We start from the raw sequence: 10,866 nt of genomic DNA on the forward strand, positions 1-10,866 counted from the left end.
AAAAAAAAAAAAAAAAAAAAAAAAAAAAGGAAAACAGACACAACCTGCATGTCCATCAGCAGGTGCCAGTTAAAAAGACTACAGGATGTCCACACGGGGATCATCGTGACGCAGAGATCTATCCATTCACTGCATAGTAAGTTGTTCACAAAATACTGTTTGTTGAACAATAAAAAACGGGTGACAAAACTAGGTCAAGTGTGATGCCAAAGTGACTACACCCGTTTCTGGTGATCTGTCTGCATAAGAAGGACCCACATCAAAATGTTGGCAGCCGTTTTTCTTGTGCAATGGGACAGAAAATACTTTTCATTTTCCTCATCTGTATTCTCTAATCTTTTTTTTAATGAACATGTGGCATCTTGGTGGTAAAAGATGTTAAGAAAAATAGCCAACATGCCTTTTAAAAAAAAAAAGAGAGAGAGAGATGGTGAGGCCCATGCTAAAGGCTCAGCCGGAAACGGTCACAAAATGACAACTTTACAGAGACCATTCTCTGCGCCCAGAGATGTGGGGCCCAGGACAGAGCGTCCCACAGGCCCTCGAGCCTGCTCCTCATGACTTAGGTGTCCCCTTGGCACACTCGTCAACACCTGGCGCTGTGTCCTGTGCAGCTGTGCCCTCACCCTCCTTTGTTCTAAACCTGAGATGATCAATACTTGCCCTCTGAGATCTTTAAGGGGTCTCCGTCTGCAATGACCGTCCTCTGCCCCCAGCCTCTCCCAGCCCAGGGCCCACATGGGAGCTGGACCAACCGGCTCCTGAGGGTTCTAGTGTCCTCAAAAAATAATTAAGAGAAAGGAAGGAAGAAATGAAGAGCAAAAGCAAGAAAAGGGGAGGGAGGAGAAAGGGCACTCTGTGCCCACCCCACGCCCACCTTCCCGCATCCTTCTCAGCTTGTTCTGTAGTCAGAGACCCGCGGAGCATCGCAAAGCAGACAGAAACGACTCTTCCTGCAGCCGACTTACCCGCTTCCCAGTGATATGAGCACAGGCTTTTCCAGCTCCATGAGCACCTGGAAGGCTTTATTCACGTTTCGGTAAGAAAAGCCATCTCCTGCATCAGCAATTAAGACACAGTTTGGGTTGGATGTGTCAACTTGATCAAATTCTGAGCGGACTCCTGGAAAGAGAGAAAGAGGGGGAGAAAGCCCAAGGTGACGTAGCTACCTCCCGTCTCCTACCCAGATGGACACCTGTGTGCCAGGTCTACCTGTCCCTTTCCCAGATGCACCGTCTCTTCCTGACCCCCACAGCTGCCATGGGAGGCAGGCAAGGAACGGGTGCTGGTCCCACTTTATTGATGAAGGATTACATCACCCCACAGTTAGAGGGCTCGTTAGAAGAAAGACTAGCCCATCCCAACACCGGCATTACCCCGGGAGCTCCCTCAGTTCAATCCCACAGGGAGGAAACCCACAGCTTTGTAACTGAGAAGGGAAAACTGCCTGAAGAACAAGGTTCCTAGATGTTGGATGAAATGAGGCTGCCTGTAACCTTTATAGGTTACCCTGCTGGTCCCAGGCTATAAGAACCATCGACACATTTCAGCCAAACCCACTAGAGACAGGACAAGGGACATGAGTCCATCCCGAGAAGGACACACATGCATCCCCAGTGGCCAGCTCACTAGCCCCCTTAGGGGAGTCTTCCTTCTTCTCTGCTCTCCCCACTTTAAATTAAAACGGGAAAGTTACAAGGATAAATTGAGCCATTGGCCTCATGTCTTCAGTTCCTGGGAATCCTCTCATCTATTAGATGTTGACCTTTCTAGGTTAAAAAAAATTGAAGTAATCACAAGAAGATACCACTTCGTACCCCCCAGAACGGTGAGAATTAAAAAGCTTGACAACAGTAAGCACGGGTGAGGTTGTGCAGCTGCTGCCAGCACTGGAGGGATGTAGAATGGGACAGCACCTCTGGGAAAGGGGCCAGCAGTTTCTAAAACTGAGTACAGCTGCCCTATGACCCAGCAATGCCACCCCTAGGTGTTTACCTAGAAGACCTGTGCAGGAATGTTCACAGCAGTTATCCCTAATAACCTAAAACTGGAAACAAGCCAGGCGCCCACCAGCAGGGGACTGCATAAACAAGCCGTGGCGTGTCCACCCAATGGACACCGCTGCAGTGAAAAGGGAACCCCTACTGATTCGTGTGCCACGTGGATGTCTCACAACCAGTGGGGTGACAGAAGCCTTACACACAAGGCTACTGCAAAAGGAAGGGTGAACTCGGCAGGCTGGGCTGCTCAAACCCCGCACAACCTAAAGAGAGCGTGTCTTTGGGACAGGCCCCCCATCAGCCCCGGGAGATCAGCCCTTGGAACAACCTGCTGGAAGGAGTGGTTTTGTGGGCCTGAGGCCCTGAGCCAAGCTATATCATTCTGACATCGGGGCAGGGCTGAGACTGAGAACCCCCCAAGGTCAGTCACACCACCACAGCCCTACCTCAGTGACCCTTAATCAAAACCCTGAACACAAGACTCCAGGGAGCTTCTCTGGATGACGAAACTTTGCATGTACTGTCACACATCACTGCAGGGAGACGTACTCATAAGCACATCCCAGTCCAACTCCACTGGAGGGGACAACTGGAAGGTCATGTCATGCCTGGACTTTCCGGGAGTTTGTCCCAGGTGTCTCTGCCCTTTGCTGAGTTTAATCTGTATTCTTTCACCGTGATAAACTGTAACCATGAGGATGACAGCTTTTCTGAGCCTTGTGAGTCCTTCTAGAAAATCATCAAGCCTGAGGGTGGTGTTGGCGACCTCCAGCACAACTAGATGTTGTGCGATTCTATTTATATGAAACTCCAGACAAGGCAAATTTATTTATAATGGAAAAAAATCCAAATAGCGGGTGCCTCTTAAGATGGGGGTGGGGGTGGGGGTGGGGACTGACTGAGAAGGGCATGAGGGAATTTTCAGAGCGAAGGTCAAGTACTAGATCTTGATAGAAGTTTGGGTTACACAGGTGCGTGTACTTGTCAAAACTCAGCAAAAGTGGGCCGGCCGAGTGGCGCGTTGGTTAAGAGTTGGCGTAGGACGCCAGCTCTAAGCAGCAGGACCCCGGTTCGGATCCCACATGAGGGCCAGTGATGCTGTGCCCTCCACAGCTAAGATGGTGAACAACAGCTCGACCTGGAGCTGGGCTTCCTTGAGTCGCAGGCGACGGCGTAGGCTGCAGTGGAGCTGGCCAGCAGCTGGCGTGCGCTTTCGTGAGCGGCCGTCCAATGGACAGCGAGCGACTGACTCACCCAGGAAGAGCACAATGATAATACCAACATGGGCCAGTGAAGCAACGTCCTTCACTGAAGAACAAAAGGACAGCAACTTGTCTGCTCCCCTTCCCTGATTCCCCAACGCTGTTCCCCTCCCCCAATTCCCCAAAATCTTAAAAAAAAAACAAAAAACAGCAAAAGTATGCTTGAGGTGTCTGCATTTTATTGAACATAAATTTTATATATATAAAAAAAACTGTAAACGGATATTGACCGCTAGTTAACAATGAGCTGAAGTATTTTGGGGAAGTATACCAATGTCTGCAATTTACTTTAAAATGCATCAAAAAGATAAGACGGGGAGATGGAGAGAGGCTATATAATGCAGAAAATAGTAAACTATCCCTGGTAAAATCAAGGCGATGAGCATACAAATATTCTTTCAGCTTTGCTGTGTGTTTGAAAGTTTTCCTAATAAAATGTTGGGGGGAAAGTCATCAATAATAAAACCTGAAAAGATTCAAAGTCTGAAAACAGGCACATTTATGGAAACAAGACGCAGGGTGACAGCAGAGGAAGGGCCCCTGGCCCCCTGGGGACACACCTTCTGTCCCTCTCCTCCCTGCCGCTCCACCCCCACCCCTTCCTTCCCCTTGGGGAAGGGCATTCTCTTTCCTAAGGCTTTCTGTTTCTTTGAGGACTTGTTCTAAAGACATTGGCAGTGGTCCTAGCTCACAGAGGAAGGATTCTGAGGAACACGGTTTCTAAAGGCTGGGCATGGCACCTTCGGCGGGCACCAAAGCTGTGGATTCGATGCTGGGGGCCTTTTAGGGAGCAGCTCTACCTCCGGGGGGCCCCCACTCCTGCTGGGCGCAGAAAAGCTCCCCTGCTTCTGCCAGGGGTTTGTAAATAAAAATATTGAGTCAGAGGAAGGGAGGGAAGGAGTGAGGGAGGGAGGGAGAGAGAGAGAGAGAGGCTCAGTGCCAACGACAGAAAAGTGTCCTGAATCCTGAAGCACTGCTCATGTCTCTGCTTTTTAAACATTCAGAAGGCACCAGACAACTGTCTCTTCCACTTTGTTCCAGAAAACACCCCATTGAGGGTCAAAGTAGCCCTTTTCTCGCAGTCAGACGAATCCCGGGATGTAAACCTTGTGCCATTTGCCACAGCGGGGCTGGTTTTCACAAACATAGTTCAGGTTATGGGAGCCAGAGTTACCGTAGAAACGCACGGCCCTCCACCTACCTCTTCATCCTCCCCTCTCCCCCTCCCCCCCATGCTAGAATTTTGCCCCCTGCCCCCTGGGTCCATCCTAGATCAAAGAAAAGAAGCTCAGGGGTTCCCCTGAGGACCCATCTGGAACCTGCCGCGAAGGACCCTGTGGTCTGAGGCCAGGGAATGAATGGGGCCCCCAAGGTTTCCAGCCACAGGCCCATGAGTGTCGGCAGACACCAGGTGTTTCCTCTGGGTCCTTCCCAGTTGGCCCAGGTGAGCGGGACGCCCGCCCCCAGCCCCGCCAGCAGGCCTACCGTCGTGGACCAGCAGATGCGGCCGAAGGCCTCTCTCCTTCAGGATCTGGCAGGCGGCCGGGGCCGGGGCGGTCACCTCGCCTTCGGAGACGTCGAAGCCCAGCTGCCGAAGCAGCCCCACCAGCTTGCCCCGGGACTTCTGTGACTCGTTGGTGCAGAACCTCACCTTTAGCCGGGACTGCTTCAGTCTGGAGGTGGGAATGACAGGTAGAGGGTGCTGTTACCATGTGGAGCGGGTGACCTCCAGGGGAGGGGGATAGAAAGATGCTTTCTCCAAGGGCAATCGGGTCACCAGAGCAGGCCAGGTCACCGAGGTCCCTGAGGTGGGCCTCAACTGACCCCAGAGTGTTAGACCAGGGCCCTTCCAGGGGACCCGCCATGCCCCACCAACCCTCCTTTTCATCCTTCCTCAGCCAGGCTCCCACCTGAACTTTGCCCAGGCCTCTTTCCACCTAGGACATGTCCCACTCCCTGTGTCCAGGACACATCTCTGCTCCCTCTACTGGAATGTGTCCCCTCCTCCCTCAGCCTGGGACATGCTGCCTCTCCACAAGTGTCAACTGTCCCACCTTCAGAGACCCACTCAACACCTCCCCTCCATCATACACATCCTGCTTGGCCTGGCTGGAGGTCACCTCTGATCGTTTCTCGCAATTTCTCTGTACCTTTCCACAATAATGAGCACATTTGAGCTAATATGCCTAATTAACTCTGGGTCCATATTTCCCCAAAAGGGCAAAGGCCGCGGGACCGAGCTGAGGTGTGTCTTCTCACCATTGTCACTTATGTGTCACCGTGAGGTTAGGAAGGGGGTCTGTTCGGCTCTCCTCAACATCCCCAGTTCTTCACACGGGGGCTTGGCTCACAGCAGGCCCCCGACAAGCACCTGCTGAATGACTGACCGATGCAAAGTCCAAGTGATGGCCAGTGAGAGGGACCGTTCCTTACGACCAGGCCGACCCCGCGCTGCCGCCCGAAGGGATCCCAGGCCTGCAGCCCCTCACAGGCCCTGACGAAAACAGACAGGGCTCAGGGGTGAAAACACCCGTCCCCACGTCCCCATGGGGCTCCAGGCCCTCCAAACACTGAGGCCAACGGGTGCAAGTGGGGGGGGAAAGCTGCAGCTCTACTGGCACCCGAGTGCCGCTGACAGGCCGAGGGGCTGACAATGTCTTCATCAGTGGTCCGGATGAGTCAGTCCTTTCTTAGTATTTGTCTTTCCTAATCAGGGGCTTATGAATTATCAATTAGGCTTAGTGGTTAATTGCCCTTCATAAAGACAGCTTTTGTATTTTTAATTAGGCAGTTAATTATTGTAACTAATAGCATCACCTTGTACATTATGGACAGATCTTCATTGATTGTCGCCCAGAATGTGTGATTCACACCCGGTAATGGAGCAGTTGAGGGAAGAAGTGTGGGGGGTGCCAGGGGACTCATTAGCGCTAATGAATTATGATGTGACCTTCTCAGAACAGTGAGCAATCGGTGTGACAGCGAGATGATGGTGCCTCACATCTGCTGTTCCAAACACAACTTCAGATGCCCGTGAAAAAAAGGAGTAAATAACAGAACCCGCTTCGGGACACTTCAGCCACTGGTCTCCTTTGAAATCCCAACAGAAGTTCATCCAAACCATCGGCTCTGATATCACAGGAACAGTGTAGCATTGAATCAGTCCCTGAAAAATCGGGTAGCAAATGCTTGAGGAAGTCCCCTCCCTGGGGCCTGTCCATCCGTGCCCCCGACCTCACCGCCTTTTGATGCGTCACCACAGACGCTCCCTGACCACCTGGGACCAGTCCCAGGTCCTCTCTTCATTTTCCTTAGTTACCAAAACCAGTAAAAGTGGCCAACATTATTGTTTCAAATGGTGAAGCGTGAATACAGTATGCTGAGCCTCGCTGTGGGCTCCGGTATCTGTGAGGTGAACGTCTTCTCCCTGAGGGCACATATGTCCCCAGGGCCAGGTGCCTGGCATGCAGGTGGCGGTCACCAAGTATGAGCTGATGGAGTAAACAAGCCAATGAGGCGAGAACCGCTATCCCCATTCTAGAGACGAGAAGACGGAGCTCCAGGAGGAGAGACCTACAGGGTCAGGCAGCTCGGAAGCAGCAAAGCCGACAGCTGGCTACGGACACGTGATGGCGTGCACGGGCCTCGCACAGGGATAAAGGCAGCTGGCCCCTCTCCCAGTGAGGAAGCCCCGTGTCGGGCGAGGCCCAGCAGCCCAGAAACACAAGCCCAGCTCTTCCCACTGGAAGGGAAACTGACACTGTACAGGTGGGAACAGGTGCGCGTGGGGTGCACCTGTGCACGCACGTGGGGACAGGAGGCATGAGATGACGGGTCGGCACTGAAGGTGAGGCGCTGAATGCCCAACGCTGTGGCCTGAATTGTGTCACACGCGGCCCTAAGGGTGGGGCTGTGATAGGATAGGATTAGTGTCCTTGTAAGAAGAGCCGCCAGGGATCTCTGCATGCGCAAAGAGGCCACTTAAGGACACAGCGAGAAGGTGGCCCCCGACAAGCCAGGAAGAGCGCTCTCGCCAGAAACCCACCCTGCTGGCACCTTGATCTTGGATATCCAGCCTTCAGAGCTCTGAGAAAATAAACTTCATTGTTTAAGTCCCCAGTTTGTTGTATTCCATTCTGGTGGCTCAGACAGACCAAGTCCTCGGCCTCTCTTAGTGGGGTTTGCTGTCAGATGTCGCAGATTTGGCCATGGGAGGCCTAGAACATCAGAACTCAGAATGTCAAAAGGGCCCACGCCTGGCATGGCTTTAGGGCCATGGCATAGCCTGCAGGGGCCCCCAAGAGGAGCCAATCCCAGAGATTTCAGCACCAGGATCAGGCCCTGCTCCAGGATGGGCCCTGTTATCTCCGCCCCCACAACACCCAAGAATCCGGAAGACAGAGGGCCTAGTGCAGGGCCCCGCTCAGCTCCAAGCGGGGATCTGGCCAGGTGGCCCCTGTGAGACCACAGCCACTGCCTCAGCCCACAGCCCTCTCCCCAGGAGCCCCACAGATTTACCCCCACTTCTTGCGGCCACACCAGATCTTTGAACTGACCTTTACCTCATCCCGGCAGGCCAGGACAACCTTTGAGTGACAACATCGTCGCCTGGTGCAATTACTGTGCATCACATGAACCGGTCCCTTGCAAATCACCTCGGACCTCACACATCTGCTGGCTGTCAGCATCTGCCAGGGGCGCTCACCCGAAAATAATGGAAACCCTCTCATTATCGTTCCGTAGCAGGTAGAGCGCTAGGACGATTACTGGACATCCTGACTGACCTTGGCACAGCTCCACCGCCTGCTGGCCTCTCCACAGAGGGGCTGGGAGGGGAGGCCGGGCAGGGGGTGAGGAGGCTGCCGAGACAAGGCCCCTCCCAGCTGGGCCTGTCTCAGTCCCCACCCCAAGCCCTGGGGAATCTGTCACCTTCGTCTGACCCGGAAGGCCCTCTCATCGCTAAGTCTGCCTTTATCCTCCCCGACATCCAGTCCTGCTCACCCTCCCGGGCCTGGGTCACATGTCCCTTCCTTGGGGAAGGCCCCTGGACCCCCGCCCCGCCCAGGCAGGGCGCTCCTCCTCCGCCACCAGCTTCCACAGCCCTGGAGGCACCACGACTTCCTTCCTCGGCTTCCTTCCTCCCCCAGCTCCAGGCTCCTGCGGGCCTCCATTCAGCAACCCCTGCTGTCCAGAGACGGCTCCTGACCCTGCAGTAGAGGTGGCCCTGGCCCCCGGGGGAACAACAGAATTCCAGCCCAGGGTGGGCCCGAGGACAAGTGAGTCACAGAAGGCAAATCGGCTTTCTCTGACACGAGAAGCCACTGGTCCCCTCTGGGCACTAATCTCATTTGTCACCTCCAGTTTGAGCTGCCAGCCATGGCCTCACCTTCCCACCCAGGAACCCACTCAGCCGAGGCCTCCCCGCCTCTACCACCCTGGGGGGGGGGGTCTCTTCTCCTGGGTGGAAGGTGGGGGGTTTGGAGTCACGGTCGGCCTAGCCCCTCCACACATCCCCAGGGTAGCAGGGTGGCTGCAGAGACCTGGGCGAGTGCTCCCACCCGCTGCGCGAGGGCAGGGCAGGGGGCAGCCTGCCCACGGCCCGTGGGCACATGTTCTCAGCTGGCACTCAGTGAGCACCTGCTCTGGGCATGGCTCGTGCCAGCACGTTACAGGTCTCTATGGATCCTGGATAAGGCAGCAAAACTCACATCAGGAAGAAAGAGGGGTGTGGGGGGAACAGGAGGGGCGTTTCTCCCTCATTCCTGCCTCCCTGAACCACCAGCCTGCTCTGCCCCTGGGGTTACAATTCAAGATGTGACCTGGAGGGGTGGAGCGCTGCCAATAGATAAAAAAACTCTGTGCCTCAGTTTCCTCATTGAGGGAACGGACATTTACAACACGTCCTGGGGTTATTATGAACCAAAATGCGAGTGGCAGCCGGGCCAAGGCCCTCAGGGAACACCAGTGTCCCAGCCCCAGTGGCACCAGCACCTTGTAGCACAGCAGGGTTCTGCGGCCGCCCGGCCAGGCCGCTGTCTGACCCTGAGGTCCTTGGCTGCTTCTCTCTCGGAAACCCACGGAGACTAAAAACACACATTTAGACAATTAAAACCACTTTGTTCTAAGAACACATATTTTTAGAACATAAGGTCAAATAGAAGCCCATGATCAGAGCAAGATTGGTTTTTGCTAAAGAAAAATAGTCATCCATGCACACATTGATTCTGAGAGGGACCGGTCCAGCTCCCCGAGTGTCCCCATGGGCATCAGCTCAGGGTCAGGGACCGCCTTGTGGCTGGAACAGCAACAAAAGGGCTTTTGTCCCACTGGGAACAGGGTCAGGCTTCCCAGCTGGGGTCCTGCACCTGCACGTAGCTCGCACAGGCCCTTGGCTGGACATCCGTGGTACAGACTCTTGGGGTCCTTGAGACCCAGCCATGAAACGGGGTAACGGCAGCATTCCGGCTCTCTAGGGCTGGGCACTGCGGACACACCACGAGCCCTCCCTCGTGCTAGCATCATCACAGGACCACGAGCACTGAGGGGAACGTGGAGCGACCTCTGCTAGTAGCTCCAGCTGAGCCTGCTGCACCTCCCCCTTCTTTCCACTGACCCACCAGTGTAGACCTTTCAACAAAGCTGACAGCCAGCTGCTCACATGCCCTGTAGGACCCTCCCCACTCTCCATGTGACGCCCTGCTGGGCAGAATGTGTCGTCAGAGTCCAGGCAAGAGACAGAGTCCAAAGTCTGGACAGAGAGAAGAGAGAGAACACGGGAGGTGGTGACGCACATGGCTGGGCCCTGGCTGGACCTCTTAGCTGGGGCCAGCCAGCCAGTGACCTCAGGGGGACAGCAATGAGGTCAAATAGACGTTGGGCAGGCCCCAAAGCCAGGGTCTTTAGGAAGCACACAGCACACCTTCCCCATGCCCGTGACTGCCTCAGTCGCCATCCAGTCTGTTCTCTCTCTGACCTGCCTGAGCCTCTGCGCCCGCAAGCATCGATTTACTGTTTATTAATAAACACAATTTAGAATCAAGTGCAGACAATCTAGAAGCCAGAGAAGAACTTGGAGATCGTCCAACTTAGTGGCTCATTTCAAAGAGGAGAAGACAGAAGCCCAGAGGGACACTGAGGTGCCCAAAGGCATGGCTCAGGGAGTCACGGGCTCCTTGGACCATTCCCCAACCTTGGAAAGTCAGCGGCCAGCCAGTCCCCGCTGAGCACCATCACGGGCCGATCCAAGGCTGTGCGTTGCAGGGGACAGAGGCCAGGCATTCCTGGGGTAAGGTGGGAGCCTGGCTGGGGAAGCAGACACACCCGTAGCACTTCCACCACCTCTCACTATGTGACAGGCTTGTCACCTAATCCTCTACGACCTGTTTCCACATCTGTAAAATGGGGACACTACAAGTAGTAGCTACTGATAGAGCTGTCGTGAAAACTATATTTAAAAAACCAGGGGCCGGCCGAGTGGCGCGATGGTTAAGAACTGGCTTGGGACGCCAGAAGGCCCCGGTTCGGATCCCACATATGAGGGCCAGTGACACTGCCCTCCACAGCTAAGATGCTGAACAACAGCTCAACCTGGAGCTGGGCTGCCG

General features: G+C 54.5%; 1 protein-coding gene across 2 annotated transcripts in view; it reads right to left on the bottom strand.

The window, feature by feature from the left end:
* LHPP (phospholysine phosphohistidine inorganic pyrophosphate phosphatase) overlaps positions 1-10,866 on the bottom strand; it is a 108,982-nt gene that overhangs the window by 88,736 nt on the left and 9,380 nt on the right. For both annotated transcript variants that reach the window (XR_002125309.1, XM_019654196.1), the window contains exons 2-3: positions 4,748-4,935; positions 969-1,122 (exon numbers count right to left, since the gene is read on the bottom strand). Coding sequence is in view for 1 of the 2 variants with exons in the window: in XM_019654196.1 (XP_019509741.1) it covers positions 969-1,122; positions 4,748-4,935 (342 nt within the window). In the remaining variant the exon portion in view is untranslated. The remainder of the gene's footprint in view (positions 1-968; positions 1,123-4,747; positions 4,936-10,866) is intronic.

This window comes from Hipposideros armiger, unplaced genomic scaffold (assembly GCF_001890085.2).
Source record: "Hipposideros armiger isolate ML-2016 unplaced genomic scaffold, ASM189008v1 scaffold_216, whole genome shotgun sequence".
Classification (NCBI taxonomy): Eukaryota; Metazoa; Chordata; class Mammalia; order Chiroptera; family Hipposideridae; genus Hipposideros; species Hipposideros armiger.